Source organism: Carcharhinus amblyrhynchos, chromosome 30 (assembly GCF_965287045.1).
Source record: "Carcharhinus amblyrhynchos chromosome 30, sCarAmb.v2.hapA, whole genome shotgun sequence".
Lineage (NCBI taxonomy): Eukaryota > Metazoa > Chordata > Chondrichthyes > Carcharhiniformes > Carcharhinidae > Carcharhinus > Carcharhinus amblyrhynchos.
This window is the reverse complement of record NC_137353.1, coordinates 22,571,083-22,590,829: the sequence shown is the minus strand read 5'-3', so window position 1 is coordinate 22,590,829 and position 19,747 is coordinate 22,571,083. Positions and strand designations below refer to the sequence as shown.

Here is a 19,747-nt window from a genome sequence, read left to right as displayed (position 1 = left end):
ATCCCCCCTCCACCCTCCCCCCAATCCCCCCCCTCCCCAATCCCCCTCCACCCTCCCAATCCCCCTTCCCCCCAATCCCCCTCCACCCTCCCCAATCCCCCTTCCCCCCAATCCCCCCTCCATCCTCCACCCTCCCCAATCCCCCTTCCCCCCAATCCCCCCTCCACCCCTCCACCCTCCCCAATCCCCCTTCCCCCCAATCCCCCCTCCACCCTCCCCAATCCCCCTTCCCCCCAATCCCCCCTCCACCCTCCCCAATCCCCCTTCCCCCCAATCCCCCCTCCACCCTCCCCAATCCCCCTTCCCCCCAATCCCCCCTCCACCCTCCCCAATCCCCTCCCCCAATCCCCCTTCCCCCCAATCCCCCCTCCACCCTCCCCAATCCCCCCTCCACCCTCCCCAATTCCCCCTCCCCCCTCCCCAATCCCCCCTCCCCCCAATCCCCCCTCCACCCTCCCCAATTCCCCCTCCCCCCAATCCCCCCTCCACCCTCCCCAATCCCCCCCTCCCCCCTCCCCAATGCCCCCTCCTCCCTCCCCAATCCCACCCCTTCCCCCTCCCTAATCCCACCCCTTCCCCCTCCCTAATCCCACCCCTTCCCCCTCCCCAATCCCCCCTCAGATTGGATAGTCAGAAGCTTTTTCTCAAGGTGGAAGAGTCAATTACTAGGGGGTATTCGTTTAAGGTGCAAGGGCAAGGTTTAAAAGAGACGTACGAGGAAGATTTTTTACAGAGTGTAGTGGTGGCTGCCTAGAACTCATTGCCGGGGGAGGTAGTGGAAATGGACACTGCAGTGAATTTTAAGGGGCGTCATGACAAGTACATGAATGAGATGGGAATACAGGGATATGGTCCCCGGAAGGGTAGGGGGTTTTAGTTATGTCGGGCAGCGTGGTCGATGCAGGCTTAGAGGGCCAAAGGGCCTGTTCCTATGCTGTAATTTTCTTTGTGCTTTGAATGCCTGCAGAGTTCCGAGCAGAAATTTGTGATCCATCCTGTCGAGTGCCTTCTCCCTGATCAAGGGATAGGAAAGGTACTTGACAGATCTGCTCTCTGGAAATAGTGGATTAGGTCCCGGACCAGATGGAGATTATCATATTTTTGAACGGCCCGGGACTGTGTGGGACTGGTCAGGGTGGATCATGTGGTCTAGCACACAGCCAAGATGTGTTGACATAGCCTTGGCAAATACTTTATGGTCCATACTGAGGAGGGAGACCAGGCGCCAGTTTTTCAGGTGGCAGAAATCCCCTTTCTTGGGCAGCAGGGCAATGAAGGCCCTGTACCAAGAAAGGGGCATCTCCCTAGTCGCAACACTCTCTCCCAGGACCCCTGTGTAGTTGTTCCCCAGGACATCACTGAAGAACTCCACTGTCAGCCTGTCCAGCCCTGGGGCTTTCCCCCTTGAGAGGCTGACAAGGGAGCCAGTGAGCTCTCTCAGGCTTAGAGGAGCTTTAAGCCCAACAGTACCCTCCAGGCTGACCTGCAGCAGGTCCTCCCACAAAACTCTACGGGCATCCTTGCTAGATGAATCTGGAGAGAAAGGGCAGTATAGTAATTACAAGCGATGGTCCTAATGCTATCCAGATGTCTGTGCTTTATATGCTCTGTCTGAGGCCAAAACTCTCCATTCACCTGACGAAGGGGCTAACCCAAAAGCTAGTGAATTTACTATCAAATAAATCGGTTGGACTGAAACCTGGTGTTGTCAGACTTTTTACTATCCAGATCCGAGACAGGGGATCCGTCATTGGCAGCAGCGTAAGAAGCTGCTGACGGATCGCCTGTCTTTTTTCCAGCAAGTAGAAGAAGGGGGGATCATCATCCAGATCTGAACAGATCTGCAAACTCACATGCGTGCTGCGAGACCCAACATACTGCAGGTCCCGCAGTGTGCCCTTCTCCCTGTATGCCAGTCGCAGGGCTGGGTCCTCTTTGGGATGAACACCCTTGAATTTTAAAGGTAGTCAAGTCTGGATGCTCCAATTCCAGGCTCCACAAATGTGAAGGCTCTGGAGCCAGGATGGAGATATTTCCAGACGCCCCACCAAGTTGTGGGTCCCGATCAGATCCCACAACTCACAATTGCAGGAGTGTGACACTAGGGGCCAGTGCAGAGCCTCGGGGGTGCAACTGAAATCCGCCCAAAGACGATGCACTCATCCACTTAGTGCCTAGATGAGTGCGCACTTTCTTGTAGAAAGACGTATGTTGCGGTCGAGCGGTTGGGGCATAGATGTTTAAAAAGTAGAATACCACACTTCCCTTGCGGACCATCAAGTGCAGCAATTGGTGTGGCACAGGCTCCTTGACCTCCAAGATCTCCAGTTGAAAATGTGGGGCCAACAAGATAGCCACCTGCTGGAATTGGGTGCAAGATGGCTCAAGTAGACGCACCCCCCCAACTTTCTTGCAGGAGGCACACTGCACATTTCCCAACCCAGAGGACCGAGAAGTTCTGGAATCTGCGTTGTGCCTCTCTGGTGCCATTGACGTTAAGGCTGGCCATAGGCACCTTCATGTCAGAAGTGTAGTGTTCCCATCACTATCACCACTTATCTAACGTTTTGAGTAAGAAGTTTCACAACATCAGAGGGTGGTGACTGAGTGGAATTGGCTGCCGTTGGTGGTGGTAGAGGCGAACTCACTGGGTTCTTTTAAAAGATTTCTGGATGATTATATGGGATCTAATGGCATTGGAAATTACAGAACTGTATAAGATCTGTATAAGAAAACCCAGTCCTTTACTCTGAAGCAAGTACAAGCTCTTTTGGAGAATCGCTTTAGTAACTCAGAACAGTGTTCTGAGCTTAGCCGAGTGATACTATCTCGAATGGGGGGAATCTCCCCCTTTATACTCTTTTTACAGCAATTAGTCACGTTCACAGTGTAACTTCACCCAGATCACGTGCTTAGCAACAGCAAAAGTAAGTACAAATACAGTATGTGAGTAAAAATATGTTGAAAACCCACCCCTCCAAGTTGCCAAGGAAATTGCACGTCCACCATTGCTCCAGTGTGACATAGCAACCGCTCTCATATATCTTGGGACATTACCATGCCCATAAAGTGAATATTATCTCCAAACAAGGACAGCATTTAGCCATGTCCAGTCTAGACTGATTTAATAAAGCAAAAGTTTTGTTATATTTTGTTACTTACAAGGCCAGGGTGTAAGGGGAAGCTGATGCAATTTTTGAGAAAGCGGGCTGACAGAGCGGGAAATCAAGAAGTGAAATATGCTGTATAAACGCTTTGCAGGGGCAGGTGCTTAAAAACAAGTATGAAATCAGTTGCTTGCAGTCAAAGTAGTCATGGGTTGGGTATGATAAAGAAGCGGTTACTGCGAACCATAAAAAGGAGGAATAGGCACCAAAGATAGAACAAGGGAAGACAGATGTAGGAGGGTGAAGCTAGCTGAGCAGTTCACGATAAGGGAGCGTGGAAACCAAGGACAGAAACTAGCTGAGCAGTTCACGATAAGGAAGCGCGGCGCGGGAGCCAATTAACAAGGGAAGGGAGATGTATGATAAACTGCATAGGCATATAAGGCAGAATCATGTATTGTGTGTGTGTGTGTACCTGCGGGACTGCACCCTTTCTTGCAAGATTGAATAAACTGATGTAGAATGACTCCGCCGTGTCTTTGATTTCAAGAGCAGGGGGGGAAAGGGAAGTGGGATCGGTGTCCCCAGAGGTGTCTCTTTGGATGGGCTCGACGGTTGAAACCTAACGGTGACAACTAAGCCGATCGAGATCCCCCCCAAGGATTGAGTCAGTTGCTCGGGTGTAATCCATACAAACTGACTGGCCTCGGGTTGGGTACCTCCTACTTCTCACACAAATTGGGGGCTCGTCCGGGATCCTGAATTATAACGGGGACCTCTCGCGGGGGGACCAACTCGGTGGAATAAGACGCGTCTGGTATATATTTATGCCTAGGAATGCCGTTTTGGTCCCCGGGTGGAGAGATCTGAAACCACTCGATTGAGATAATTCTGGACCCTAGGAAGGAAATCACACGGATGAGTAGGGGAGAAGGACTGTGACGGGGACCTGTAAAAAGGAAAGGGGGTACACACACAGGCAGAAGTCAGACAACTCCGTGCACGGATCAAGGTAAGAAATTTCTCTCGGGACTTGGATTCGGGCTAGTGAGAGTTATTATCTACCTTGTTGACTTCATGGTTATGACAGTATGATCTGAGAGTGTGGGTGATTCATACTCAAGACGACTACTGGAGACTAACCATGGGAAATAGGTCGTCCCGAAGACGGGACGGGGAACCTAGGAGGAAGGATAAGAAGGAGGAAATACCCCCAGATAGCCCATTAGGTATGAAGTTACAAAATTGGGACTATGGGACGAAGACGAGAAATCTGGACAAAACGGTTATGATAAAATATTGTTGTTTTATATGGACAGCAGAACCAATCCGGGCACCGTCAGTATTCTGGCCAAAATACGGATTGGACGAGCATTGGGTCTGCCAACTCTTAAATTTATATGTAAATGGTAAACCATCACCCAGCCCGGAGGAAATCAAATACGCGGCTTGCTGGGTGGGAGCGATACCTGGGTCGCCCCTGTCTGTCCCACTATATCCTGTGATCCAGCAAACACAGGGTAAACCGAGACCCTGGGAGGTTATGTGATGAGGGAGCAGTGCCTGGAGGCACTGGAGTTTGTGGATGGGTCACGAAGTATATAGATGGATCAGCGTGAATGGGATGGACCTACAATTGGTCTGAGCAGAAAGAGTAGAGAGAAGTATGTCAGTGGAACTGGGAACCCTGACATAGGCTTTTACTGAGGTGCGGGGAGAACACTAATAGCGGTTATGTATTTGGAATTGTGCATGACTATATGACTGTTGGAGAGAGAAAGGGATTTGTCATGACGTGAGGCACCCGAATCAAACATGGTCAAATTTATTAGAGGCCAGTGAGCTCCCACCAGTAAAGGGTTAAAAAGAGACAAGCAGGCTGACTCTGTATGGTACAGAGAGAGAGAGAGAGTGTAACTGTGTAATTGAGACCCTCATGTGATGTAATAGGTATAGCCAATCAAAGTGAATTGCTTTAAGTTTAATAAATTATGTAGGGATCGGACAGAGATTTGAATTCTGCCAAGTGGGAAAGGTGGCATTACATTGCATCTTAAAGTTGTAAGGAGAGTTAACCATTTAGGCACACAGTAGATTTGATTTTGTACTTGCCTGTGTTGGTTACAAAGGCAGAGCTGTAGAAATAATTAAACATGTAGATTGCACATTAGAATGCTTTCAGTATTTCTTCGTGCATCTGTGCTCCAAGTGATGTTTTGTTTTATTGTACCAGAATTGGAAGAACGTGCAAGGGTCTTGATTTAGTGAGGATATTTAAAGGTGATAAAAATAAATCTTATTTTGGATTTTCTGAATCAGGCTTTGTTAAATAAACTGCTGAACTTTGACTCACAATTAGTCTCAGAGGTATCTTTACCTACAAGAATTGGTGCTGAAACCCGGGATCTGTTTATGGGTCCGGTTGAATGGCCACAACCGGAGCTCCGGAATAGATTACCAAATTTAAGGGAGTGAATCAAAGTGCAGTAGGGGCTCACCTGTGATGAAAAAGTGTGAGTGTGTGTGAGAGGTCTGAGCTGAGCACATACAGACAAGGAGGCATCTGTCTTTACACCCAGCCTTAGACCAGTTGTTAAGAGGGGTGGCCCCCTACGCGAAGTTCAGGAGTTTGAAGTGAGTGTAAAGGCTAGAGAAGGATGCCTGGGATGTGATGTTCAGACGTGAGTAAGAAAGAATCTGTCTGAGAGATCGCCAGAGTAGAAGGGAAAGCCGGCTTAATAGTGTGAGCTTAAGGGTGTAAGCTCACGAGTGTAAGTGGTGGTACGGAGGGCACTAAACACCCCTAACAGGTATCACCAGACTCTGAGAAGAGCGACCTAGGGGTGGGATCCATTTCACCCACTAGATCAACAATGGAAATGATTGGAAAAAAAGGACAGAACTAAGATAATTGGAATTCTCTTAGTTTGAATTAATTAAACAGGTTTAAACCAGATTAATTGAACACATCTCAGTCTTGGGTAAAAAAAAATTGGGCTGACGACAAGGAGAAAATTAAAACAACAGAATCACAGATTAGAGAGTTAGAAAAGAGAAACCAAACAAAGAAAATAGCAGTATTGTTAATACATCAGTTAGCTGGACTAATTGAACAAGTAGACACTTCCACTAAGAAGTGGAGTGGGGATAAAAAGATTAAGGAATTAGAATTCAGAGTAAGGGAACTGGAGAAACAAAACTAAGTGTTAGAAGACTACTGCGGGGGGACATTACCTCTCTCCCCCGGCAGTATGACCATGAAACTTACAGCACCTGGGGGCGACTTTAATACTGAGGAGAAGGTCTGTAACCTTGCTCCGGTAACGAGGGGAGGAACAGTGAATAATCCATTGACCAATTTAAATATTTCACACCAGGGAAAGACATCAGATCCTGGTGTCACTGAGAAAACTCCAGCCCTGGAGTTCAAATGCCAAATTTTGGTATTATCATTGTCCCACAAAGTATTTATAGTATTAGATATAGCTAACGAGTTCTCGTCCATCCCCTTGAACTTGAACTCACAGGATAAGTTTTTCTTTATAGTAGACGATAAGCACGGATGTTATATTTGGGACATTTTAATATCCCAAGGGATCAAGGAGGGGCCTGTGGACAAGCTAGCCGATGAAATAGCAAAAAAAAAAGCAGCCCTAAACCCACAACCAATTAGGATGCAGGCCCTTATTTCCCTAATGCCCCGGGGAGCGAATCCAATCTTTACAGAAAAGGAAAAAGAGGAGCTGACTGAGATGGGAGCTAGGGAAACTGAGGAAGGAAAATGGGTACTGCCAGATGGAAGAGAAATGATAAATAAACAAGTAATGGGGGAAATCATGGCCCACTTACATCAGGGAAGTACTCGAACAAATAGTGCCTAGATATGGTTTGGTAGAGAATGTAGATTCTGATCAGGGAAGACATTTTACATCAAAAGTGCTACAAGGGATAATGAAAGGATTAGGAATATCATGGGACTTCCACACCCCCTGGCATCCCCCGTCCTCGGGCAAGGTCGAGCGGATGAACCAGACCCTTAAAAAACAGCTCACGAAACTCACTACTGAAACTGGGCTGCCCTGGACTAAGTGCCTTCCCCTAGCTCTCCTACAAATACGAACGCAACCGCGGCGCGATTTAGGTGACTCCCCATATGAAATGTTGTTCGGTCTCCCCTTTAATGGACCGAGGGGGGAGTTACCCCTCTTCGAGTCTAGAGACGTATTTATACGAAAATATGTTGAGGCCTTGGAATCTGTCCTGTCTCGTTTACGTCAACAGGGACTCCTGGCACAGACGCTGCCTCTAGAATTCGCGGTTCACACTATCAAGGCGGGACAGTGGGTCCTAATTAAGAACTGGAAACTACGAACATTGGAGCCGATCTGGGACGGCCCCTTCTTGGTACTACTGATTACAGAGACTGCTATACGGACGGCTGAGAGAGGCTGGACGCATTACACCAGAGTTAAGGGACCAGTACCGGCTCCAGCGGAGGAGACGTCAACTCTTAGCGATCACGTTACAGAGGCGGAGCATATTACAGAGGACTAAGTGGACAATATTCTGAAAATGAACTCTGATCACAAAGCTGAAATTTAAAAGACTCTAAATAATCAATTTTTAGTAGCGGCGTGAGCGCGGGAAAGGAACTGTTTTGAATTAAGTTCTCTCCTAAAAGGTAATGAGAAAGGGATAGAATGGAAGGGGTAATCTGGATAATGCTTTCCTTCCTCTTGTCCCAGGGAGTACTCACAAGTACGGGATATAATTCAGATAAATTAGAAGAGGACAAGGGAAACTCTATGAGCTCAATTACGGTTCTGGATCTCCCTACAACACAGGTGGTAGAGACTGACCTATGTTCTTTGGTAGTATGTGGAGATCTGGTGAGCCAGCGAAAATATTCGGTGGAATCCTTACAATTTTATGCTGATGGAAAGTATCCTTGGGGTAAACTCCCTTCCATAATATTCCTTCATCAGAAATATATGCAGTCCAGATTAGAATGCTTAGACAAGAAATGCAATCCTATATATTTAACAATAAAAGGGACCAAATGGACCAGAAGAATAAGTGGTCCAGTCTTAGATCCTAAGAACCTCTCTCGATATTCCATAGCTGATGGGCCTTTTTTGTTTAACTGGGCCAGGGACTATCAATTACACCAGGCAGTATTTGGAATTAGGATAAAGGAAGAAGGAAAAGATAGCAAATTGAAATGTTGTTTCCGAATCTATGTAGATAAAAATTTAAAAAACACCCGACCGAAATGATAAGGTTCCCCAAAATGACCCAAGGGCAGTAAGAGTGGTAGAAGTAAACAACCTAAAACAAACCCTTGAAATAGAGACTGGGTATGAGGAGACCAATGCCTGGGTAGAATGGGTCAGGTATACGGTCCAAAGCCTCGAAAAGGGCAACTGTTATGCCTGCACAGGCAGTAGGCCGACTCCACAGATAGTTCCCTTCCCGTTAGGATGGGATAAGGAGCCACAACAGATGGAATGCCTGGTGAGATTATATCAACACCGGATGGCCTGGGATGATCCCACCTGCCAATCCCTGGGCCGGACGTTTCCCCCTGTAAGATCCAACAGGGAATCGCAGCCCCCAGTGTTCTCTGGGGTATTAGGGACACATCACACTTGTGTTTCCCGGACTGGGAACAGACTGGACAGGCAGGTGGGCACCTTTGACAGATGCGGTACGATCAAAAAGGTCAGTGACGACACGGGGGAAGGGAATTATTCCCAAATCCAGGTCCCCCGAGCTGACCTCTGGTGGTACTGTGGAGGAAGGACTTTGCGACCAACGTTATCCCGGAGATGGACAGGGACCTGCGCGATAGTCCAATTAGTTGTCCCATTCACCCTGGCATTCGAACACCAGGAACCCCGTAGGGATCGGCGAACAGAAAGGAGCTTACCCACCTCTTTTGACGACCGGGTCTATTTAGACAATATAGGAGTCCCCAGGGGGGTTCCTGATGAATATAAGGCTAGAAACCAGATAGCGGCGGGGTTTGAGTCTCTGTTCTGGTGGGTGACCATCAATAAGAATGTGGATTGGATCAACTACATCTGCTATAACCAGCAGCGATTTATTAATTACACCCGCGATGCAGTGAAGGGAATCGCGGTGCAGCTTGATGCCACCAGCAGAATGGCATGGGAAAACAGGCTAGCCTTAGACATGATCCTGGCAGAGAAAGGCGGGGTCTGTGTCATGATAGGGACACAGTGTTGTACCTTCATCCCAAATAACACCGCCCCTGATGGGTCAATCACTAGAGCCTTAGAAGGACTAACGACCCTGGCTGAGGAGTTGGCTGAAAATTCAGGACTGGATACTGACCTTGCTGGGTGGTGGGAGACATGGTTCGGGAAATGGAAAGGAGTCGTAGTATCCGTCCTCATCTCCTTTATAGTGGTAGCAGGGGTGTTGACCACCTTAGGGTGCTGTGTTATCCCTTGCATACAGGGTCTGACACAGAGGCTCATTGAAACAGCTCTGACTAAACGCGATATCCTGGATGGACGGGTAGTAGGCATACACTTAGAAACAGAGGAGGGACAGGGCCTCCTAGACACCAAAGGTGGAGATGGCACCTGGGACGAACGAGCCCGCATAATGCTTGAGGGATGGAAACAGGAGGTGGAAGTCAAAAATTGCAGCGCGTAAGGAAAAGCAGGGGGGATTGTAAGGGGAAGCTGATGCAATTTTTGAGAAAGCGGGCTGACAGAGCGGGAAATCAAGAAGTGAAATATGCTGTATAAACGCTTTGCAGGGGCAGGTGCTTAAAAACAAGTATGAAATCAGTTGCTCGCAGTCAAAGTAGTCATGGATTGGGTATGGTAAAGAAACGGTTACTGCGAACCATAAAAAGGAGGAATAGGTGCCAAAGATAGAACAAGGGAAGACAGATGTAGGAGGGTGAAGCTAGCTGAGCAGTTCACGATAAGGGAGCGTGGAAACCAAGGACAGAAACTAGCTGAGCAGTTCACGATAAGGAAGCGCGGCGCGAGAGCCAATTAACAAGGGAAGGGAGATGTATGATAAACTGCATAGGCATATAAGGCAGAATCATATATTGTGTGTGTGTGTGTACCTGCGGGACTGCACCCTTTCTTGCAAGATTGAATAAACTGACGTAGAATGACTCCGCCGTGTCTTTGATTTCAAGAGCAGGGGGGGAAAGGGAAGTGGGATCGGTGTCCCCAGAGGTGTCTCTTTGGATGGGCTCGACAGTTGAAACCTAACGGTGACAACTAAGCCGATCGAGTTCCCCCCCAAGGATTGAGTCAGTTGCTCGGGTGTAATCCATACAAACTGACTGGCCTCGGGTTGGGTACCTCCTACTTCTCACACAAGGGTGACAATTCAGAATAGGGGATATCAGCACAGGTTGTTTCAAAATTCAAATTTCAGAATACTCATAAGACATGTACAAAAAGGTGTTAGAGTGAAATCATCCATTAGTCAGTCCATCTTTCAAACTCCTCTTCTGTACTGATTCGGAGGGTGGAAAGAAAGGGCCAGGAAGCTAAGAATTAGGAAATCCAGCTTGATAGTTAAAAGATAAATCCCCCATTTTTGCGGAGCTTGAACCTGATTAAAAACATGGGATTGAGTGTGCCTACTCTTTCACACAAGTTCTCCAGAAATTGGCAAGTCTAAGTCATCAGATAATTCACCCATACTTTTGGATGAGGATGAATGTCACTGTTCAATACTACAAACTTTTTATAGTAAAATGACAAGCTGACTTTTTGCCTAGATTCATCCTCTTGCCTCATCTTCAATTTTGTGTTTTTGAGTGCCAGATTGAGAGCATTTCTTCATATTGTTAAAGAAATTGAATAATAAAGTGTGTGAAAGAGCAGGCATTTGCACACTCAATCTCACGTTTTTAATCAGGTTCAAGCTCTGCAAAAATGGGGGATTTATCTTTTAATGATGAAATTGGATTTCAAACAACACTCATACTACTTTTCTCTTGTCCATTCCCCCTTCATAAACACAAACTCTTCCTCCCCATAGACTCTGCAACCCCATCACAAACTCTCCCCCCATGCAATCCAGCCCTCACTCACTCTCCCTCCTCCCCCATCCCATCCTCTCACAGTTCTCCTGTACACTTCACATTCTCAATTACTTAGGGTCTTCAAGCATGCTTACCTCATCCACGCTATGTCCACTGTGACTGCTGTGTTCCTCAGCTTGGGACAGCTGGTGGCCTGAGGGGTGGGCCCACCCCGCTTTGTTGCTAGTGCAAATCTGCAACTATCCTGCTTGGCTTTTCCTCTCATGGTTTTTGGCTGTGGTGCTGGTCTGGTGGGGATCTGCTATGCCTGTGTAGGCTATAATCAGCAAGTGTTGAATAATCAGTCTTCAACAGGAACTCTGGCCATATTGAACTGATGCTTACTGGGTACTGGGTCCAGTATACAACCAACGCCTCCCCCCACCCCCCAATGCCCCCACCCCAGTTGGTCAGATCAGGATCCTGTCCCTTGGCACAGTGTGTTTCATTACCTTTGCTTATGGTAATCCCCAAGGAAGTTTATTGTGGGAGATTCAGCTATGGTAATGCCACTGAATGTCAAGCGGTGCTGGTTGAATTCTCTCTTTTTGGAAATAGTCATTGCCTGGCACTTGTGTGGCATAAATGTTACCTGCCATTTATCAACCAAAGCTTGTATGTTGTCCAGGCCTTGCTACATATGGGCACAGACTGCTTCAGTATCAGAGGAATTGCAACTGATGCTGGGTATTGTTCAATCATTAATGAGCATCCCCACTTCTGATCTTAAGATGGAGAGAAGGTCATTGATGAAGCAGCTGAAGATAATTGGGCCTTGGACACTTACCTGAGGAACTCCTGTGATGATGTCCAGGAACTGTGATGATTGACAACAACATAACTATAACCATCTACCTTTGTGCTAGGTATGACTCAAACCAATGGAGAGTTTTCTGCCTTTGGGAGGCATGGGACTACGGTTCTTTTTGGTTAAACAACTGAACTAACTTAAACAAACTAAAGGATTGAGCAAGAAGGGCAGCCCCCAAAAGAGAAGAGACCTGCCTGAAACAGAAAACAAAGCAGAAAGGAAACTTAAAACATTAAACCAAAATGTGGTTAAAGAAGTTGATAATACACAGTCTCTATGGTACCCAGCAAGTGCAGAGGGCCTCGATGGTACCCTTGGGCACCACATGCTCCTTCTCTAGGGACACCAGACCGCAAGGCACAGGATACCCATGCAAGTTCAGTTGCATTCCTGAGCATTATTAAATTCTGGTGAACTGAAGGATAATTGATCCCAAGTGGCTCATTAATGAGCATAATTGCTTTCCTGCCACCAGCAAGCAGTGCGCTCCATTTAATTCCTACACGGTTTGTATATGTCAAATACCATAGGCAAGAAATTGGGTTTGCCTGCACTTGTTTTCTGGCCACTGCAGGTGACTTTAGATCTCCAAAATAGCATTTGCAGTGTGCTCAATATGATCCCTTCAGAGGTTATCCTATTTAGCTCCCCAAATTTGATTTTCCCTGGTCAATATGTCTCTCTCTGAGTTTCACAAACACCCTTAATGCTGCCATCAGCTGGATTTTTTAAGAATAAATTGTAATATTTACCTGCATCTAATGATCACTGAAATTCACATACTCTGGATAAACTGTCCACTTGCACTTTGCCTTTTCAATCACAGCTGTAAATTCCTTGTGGAAATTATTGTTGTCTTTTCCACTAAAAAACAAGAGAAATTGAGATTCCAGAGTGTAATTGATCTCTAATATAAAATAAAGGAAAGACAGCTGGAAATGCACAGATGGTCCAGCAATCTCTGGAAAGAAAAATAAATTTAACTTTTTTTAATTCTGTTTTTCTCTCCACAGCTGATATCTGACCCACTGAGTATTTCAGACTTCTCTGTTTCTATTTCTGACTTCCAATATCTGTTGTATTTTGTTTTTGTGCTGTGGTTAATTTGTGCAGCCACCTGTTCAATAATCTGCCAGATGTCTTCAACTTCATAAAATGATGTTTTGGTGTGATTCCAGTGGAAGTTCAGATAATACATTAGAGAAAGTAAGATGGCCTGGCTCTCTCAGACACGTCTGGGCAACAAGTAAGCACAGACTCAGAACTGTGCAGCACACATTTATTACAGAGTCAAGGAGTTTTTTTATATAGAAGGTGATTAACAGCTAAAATAGGCTGGCATAAGGTGCCTGAGACTAGGGCACTAACAGCTATAATGGGCTGGGTTTTGATAACACTAATGCTTTTGAAGAATGGGAACAAATGGGCCAAACAATTTTCTTCATTCAGCAATTTGCTAAAACTTATAACACAAGGTGTTGTTGTATTGTTTTATTATGTTTTTGTGTTTTATTTTTTATTGTTGGTATCTGTATTGGATTTAGTATGTATTGGATCTAATTGAATGAGATTGTAATGCTTCAGAAATTGTATGAGCACCTCTTGAAAATAAGAATTCTCAGTTACTTCAATAAAGTTAGGTGTTGGTAATGAGTAAAAAAAAGGCAATCCAGTCCACGTGTTTAGTCTCTAGTAGTCGATGCTGTCACAATGCTCTCAAGTCAACCACTTCTGTTCATCAGAATACATTTGGTTTATTAACCCCACTCTGCCCCATCAAGTTCCCACCGCAGGATTGGGATTTATACTCAATAATTGGTACTTTCATGACCAACTGAGAATCAGGCAGATTCAGCAGGTCTGAAAGCATCTGTGGAGAGAGAAAAACAGAGTTAATGTTTCAAGTCCATGTGACTCAGTTTCAGAGCTAAAGAGAGGGAGAAATGTGGTGGACTTTAAACTGTTTGAGAGGAAGTACAGAAGATGGAGCAAATTGGAATGTCATAGAATCATAGAATCCCTACAATGCAGAAGGAGGCCATTCAGCCCATTGAGCCTTCACTGACAACAATCCTTTCAGGTCATAGCAGAGAATTGTTGGTAATATCTTGGAACATAAGACAAAGTGTGCATTAATGGTAGTGTTAAAGATTTAAAAAGGTACTGACGGTAGCATTAAGGTAAGATAATAGAATATGTTAGTAGTAGAACAAGGGCATGCAGCTTCATTTCACTGCTGAACACTGGGAGACGCATGAGTAGCTTGAATGTGGGAGCTTGATCTAAGTATAATAACAAAACCATCAATTCTCCTAGCAAGGGAAATCATATGGTTACTACCCAACACCACTAATTTTTAATCCCCCCAACCCTCTCACACTCGCCTTGGCAGTAAGAAGAATCAATAAAGGCCTAAAAAACTTTTGCTTATTTCCATTGAAGTGTAGCATTTAAGATCACTCAAGTACATTGTTTGCTATAGGTAAACATACAAATTCCTTATGTAGGTAGAGTTTCTCTATGAAGGATTTCTTCTTGTAAACTCAGGAACTGGTGAAAGAGTTTTTAAAGGTTTAGTTTTAAAAAGCCCAAGCACTGTAGGGGAAGGGAACAATGAAGAAGATTAAGTAAGATATACCCCCACTGTAGACATTCAGACAGATAGACTCATACAAAGGCACTTGTGTTTTCTTATTGTCAGAAGTTGAAATATAAAGCTAGAGTTTGTAGCCAGGAGGAAAAGATTAGGGGCTTTCAGTCCTCAGGACCATTCTAGACATATCACAAATGTCAACAAAACAAAGGAGATTGTCATTGACTTCAGGAAGCGTAAAGAAGAACCTGTCTACATCAATGGGGATGAAACAGAAAGAGTCAAGGGCTTCAAGTTTTTAGGTGTCCAGATCACCAACAATCTGTCCTGGTCCCACCATGCTGACACTATAGTTAAGAAAGTCCATCAATGCCCCTACTTTCTCAGAAGACTAAGAAAATTTGGCATGTCAGTTATGACTCTCATCAACTTTTACAGATGCACCATAGGAAGCATTCTTTCTGGTTTTAATCACAGCTTGGTATGGCTCCTGTTCTGTCCAAGAACAGGAGCCCAAGATCCCAAGACCGCAAGGAACTACAAAAGGTTGTGAATGTAGCCTAATCCATGCAAACCAGCCTCCCACCCATTGACTCTGTCTACACTACCTGCTGCCTCAGCAAAGCAGCCAGCATAATTAAGGACCCCCAAGCGCCCCGGACATTCTCTCTTCCACTTTCTTCCTTCGGGAAAAAGATACAAAAGTCTGAGGTCACATACCAACCGACTCAAGAACAGCTTCTTCCCCACTTCCTTTGCATTAAGTTGATATTTCTCTATACCCTAGCTGTGACTGTAACATTACATTCTGCACTGTCTCGTTTCCTTCTCTATGAATGGCATATTTTGTCTGTATAGCGCGAAAGAACTTTTCACTGTATGTTAATACATGTGACAATAATAAATCAAATCAAAAATGTCTGCAACAAGAATGCAACATCCACTTTTGTCAGTACAATCATGGGGGGACAGCTGTGTTTTTAAGGCAATTTATTTTTGCTGATTTTTGTTTGCAAGTTGCATCCTGATTTTTAAATGTACTTGAAAAGGTCTGAGAAATAGCAGCATGACTAAACCTGATGAAGGTAGCACGTGCTTAAATATGTATCTTCAATTATGAATACCGCATCATCCCTGTTGTGAGGTTCAGAACACAGTAATAAGTCTGACAACACCAGGTTTAAGTCCAACCAATTTATTTGATAGTAAACTCACAAACTTTCAAAGTTCCCCTCTTCGTCTTTCATAGTGCACACTTGGTGTGGAATTTGACTGGAAACTTACCTAGTTTATTGTATTTGGGCTTGTGAAAACAAGTTACTGCATTCTTAGTTGTATCTGACATGTAGAAATAGAGTAACTGCATTCTTTAGAAAAATGCACATTTAGGAATCTGACAAGCGTGAATGGTTAAATGCAAACTACCATTAGGTATAGCCAGCAAGTGTGCATTGGTGTTCCTTCTGCACACAATGTTCTAACCTGGGGAGTGGGAATTAGATTCTAAACTTTACATAATAGTGCAAAAAGGGCAAATTAGTAATCAGGTTCAAAAAATTGAGAGAGAAGTAGAATACGTTGGCAATTCACTCTCATCTGTTTTATACTATCACACCATCCTTGGATCACTATTACAAATTTTAAGAGCTTTATGATGGGGCGTCTCTTGAATTCGGATTCACCTCATGTTATTGGCTGCCTAGTATCTAAGCTCAGTTGGCTAGACGGCTGATTCATGATGCAGAGTGACGCAGCTTCAATTCCCATAACAGCTGTGGTTATTCATGAAGGCTTACCTTCTCAACCTTTCCCCTTTCTTGAGGTGTGGTGATCCTCAGGTTAAATCACTACCAGTCAACTTTCCCCCTCAAAAGGCGGGCAGCCTACGATTATCTAGGAGTATGGCAACTTTCATCTAATTAAATAATAGCAAGACCTAGGAGATCATAACATAAGGCAGAATTTTTCAGCCCCTATGCAGGAGGGGAGGGGGAACATGAAATTGCTGAAAAACTTGCCCTTTTGCCAAATATGGCCCTTATGTGACCCTAAGTATTTAAGTAGTCACTTTGATTAGTTATCAGACTTACACATGTATGTTTCTAAATTCAATTACAACATATGGACATCACTAGCTAGTTCCCTACTTGTCCTTGAATTGAGTGGCTTGCTAGGCCATTATTTCAGAGACAGGTTTCCTTGAATCAGATGGATTGTTATGGCAATCGTTTCATGGTCATCATTAGACTTTCAATTCCAGATTATTATTGAACTCAAATTCCAACATCTCCTATGGCGGGATTTGAACTGGGTCCTAGAATATTATCCTAGGTCTCTGGATTACTAGTCAAATGACGGTACCACTATTCCTCCCACTTCCTCATGAATATGATCAACAGAACAATAAGTAGGTCTCATGGACAATGCGTACTCAGAGAACATGAGGGGATAGAAAAATAGAGAAAAATGTGCTTATAGGGCTAGGGCAGGAGGATTTTCTGAGAAAGTTTAAATATTTTATTTATTAAAGTTTATTTATTTATTAGTCACAAGTAGGCTTACATTAACACTGCAATGAAGTTACTGTGAAAATCCCCTAGTCGCCACACCCCAGCACCCATTTAGCATGGAATTTAGCACGGTCAATGCATCTTTTGGTTTGTGGGAGGAAACCGGAGCGCCCGAAGGAAACCATGCAGACACGGGGAGAACGGCAAATTCCCCACAGACAATGACCCAAGCCAGCAATTGAACCCCGGTCCCTGGCGCTGTGAGACAGCAGTGCCAAGCCCAGTGCCACTGAGCCGCCCCATAACAGACAGTACGAATAGCGCAGGATGAAAAAAACACCCAATTGCATAAATAATGAATGTACAACTAAAGCAATGGTGTACAGACAGCATCCTTTAAGTCGGGTTTAGTATATAAAGACAATCTACCACCTGCAACTGTGAGGTCAAGTTTATTTTTATTGGACTGACACCTAGTGACTGAAAACAATGTATTACCTTTCCTACAAATTTGTTTTCATTTTTTACATTTTAAGGTATTCAGTCAAAGTCAGCATGATTTTGTGAATGGGAAATCATGTTGAACCAATTTATTGGAGTTCTTTGAAGGAGTCACATGTGCTATGGATATATAGGAATTGGTGAATGTACTGTACTTAGATTTTCAGAAGGCATTTAGGAAGGTGCCACATCAAACAGTATTGTGTAAATTAAAAGCTCATGGTGAAAGGGGTAACATATTGCCATGGCTAGCTAACAGGAAACAGAGTTGGGATAAATCGGTCTTTTTTCTTGTTGGCAGGATGTGAGGAGTGGCTGGGCCTCAACTTTTTACAATTTATATAGATTACTTGGACGAAGGGACTGATATGATTGTTAAATTTGCTGATGACACAAAGATAGGCAGGAAAGTAAATTGCGAAGAGGATGTAAGGATGCTACAAAGAAACATGGATAGGTTAAGTGATTGAACAAAAATCTGGCAAAAGGTGTGTTATGTGGGCAAATGTGAAATGTTCCATTTTGGCAGGAAGAATAAGAAGAAGCTTATTATTCAAACGATGAGAGATTACAAAGCTATGGACGTGCAGAGAGATCTGGATGTCCTGATGCATGAATCACAAAATACAAGTACAGCAAGTAATTAGTAAAGCTAATAGGAAATGTTATCAATTATTGAGCGGAAGTGATTACAAAAGTAGGGAGGTTATGCTGCAGTTGTACAGAGCATTGGTGAGACCCCCATCTGCAGAATTGTGTACAGTATTAGTTTTCCTATTTAAGGGAAGATGTGTTTAGAAGCAGTTCAGAGAACATTTAAAAGACTAATAACAGGAATGGGCAAGTAGTCTTATGAGGAAAGATTAGAGAAGTTTACACTGTGACAATACTGTGCCTTTAAGAAATGTATTTTTAATTATGTTTCTTGAAAGAGGTATGGTTTAGAATTCAGCTCTATTTATATGATGCCAATTTGTCTGCACCAGGCAGCTCACATGTTGAGAATGCACACTAATAATTGATCTTAGCTAATGGGGTATTTGTTTTAATTTGAGTTAATGCATTTTTGTTTATTTTTGTTTTTCCCCATGGGTTTCAGAGTAGAGTTTGATTAGGTTGATTGACAGAGGCAGAGTCATGTAAAGAGGAGGAGCTAAGCTTGCAGGAAAAAGCAGGCAGTTTCTGCTTGGTTCTGAAACAAGCAAGAGGTGTCTCTGTCTTTCTCCATATAAATACTAATGTTTGATTGTCAGAAGAGGAGTTCAAAGGCTTTAAAGCTATTACAAGTTAAAATATGTAAACCTGTGTTGTTTGGTAACTGGTTTTGGAGAGGGGTTTAAGTCTATAAGAGGAATATTGCTTTAATTGGAACTAATGGAAGTAGGTTAGCAGTTAATAATTGCATCGTCATGTTAAGTAGTTCAATTGGTTAAAGTTAAGCTAATTTGTCCAGTATAGTTAAATTGTATTGTTAAATAAAGTTTGTTGCAATAAAAGCATCCTCGTGTGCCAATAGAATCACATCTGGAGTGAAACACCTTCTCTCATGCTAATGCCTAAATAAAAAAATGTTGGGGTCTAGTCAAGCTTCGTAACATACTTTGGGATTTCTGCTCCAGTACCCTAAAAGTATCCATGTGAGTTTGGAAGAATAGGGAGCACAATGTTTAACACTGCTGTCTCACAGCCAGGGATCCAGGTTCAAGTCCAGCCTTGGGTGACTGTTTGGATGTTGTCTGCATGGGTTTCCCCCGGGTGGTCCTGTTTCCTCTCACAGTCCAAAGATGTGTAGGTTAGGTAGATTGGCCATGGTACAAAAAAATTGCCCCTTAGTGTCCCAAGATGTGTAGGTTAGATGGATTAGCCATGGTAAATGTGTGGGGTTACAGGGATAGAGCACATGAGACGGCCTAAGTAAGATACTTGATTAAGAATTGCGGACTTAATTGGCCTCATTCTGCACTGTAGGGATTCTTTGATATTAAGTGGTGACTTTATCAAAACTTTTAAGGTCCTGGGGGATATTGACAGAGTGGATATGGAGAGGACGTTTCTTTTTGTTGGAGAATCCAGAACTAGTGGTCCCGAATAAGGGGTTGCTCATATAAGACAGAGATAAGTAGAATTTTTTTCTGTAAC

At 44.2% G+C, this 19,747-nt stretch overlaps 2 protein-coding genes across 2 annotated transcripts in view; one reads left to right on the top strand and one right to left on the bottom strand.

Annotated features, from left to right (window-relative positions):
• Positions 1 to 12,864, bottom strand: part of LOC145359989 (protein-arginine deiminase type-2-like) — a 63,560-nt gene extending 50,696 nt beyond the window's left edge. Inside the window, exon 1 of the mRNA XM_080214879.1 lies at positions 12,757 to 12,864. The gene's annotated coding sequence lies outside the window, so the exon portion shown is untranslated. The remainder of the gene's footprint in view (positions 1 to 12,756) is intronic.
• On the top strand, positions 7,984 to 11,351 carry LOC145360038 (uncharacterized). The gene is made up of 3 exons (XM_080214935.1): positions 7,984 to 7,996; positions 8,413 to 9,787; positions 11,270 to 11,351. Exons 1-3 carry the CDS (start codon positions 7,984 to 7,986, stop codon positions 11,349 to 11,351), a joined length of 1,470 nt encoding a protein of 489 aa, XP_080071061.1.
• Positions 12,865 to 19,747: the final 6,883 nt, after the last annotated feature.

Excerpts from the sequence above, each read along its gene's own strand:
- LOC145360038 (XM_080214935.1), top strand. Across the intron at positions 9,788-11,269 it reads GAAGTCAAAAATTGCAGCGC|GGTCTTCAAGCATGCTTACC; the intron begins GTAAGGAAAAGC and ends TCAATTACTTAG.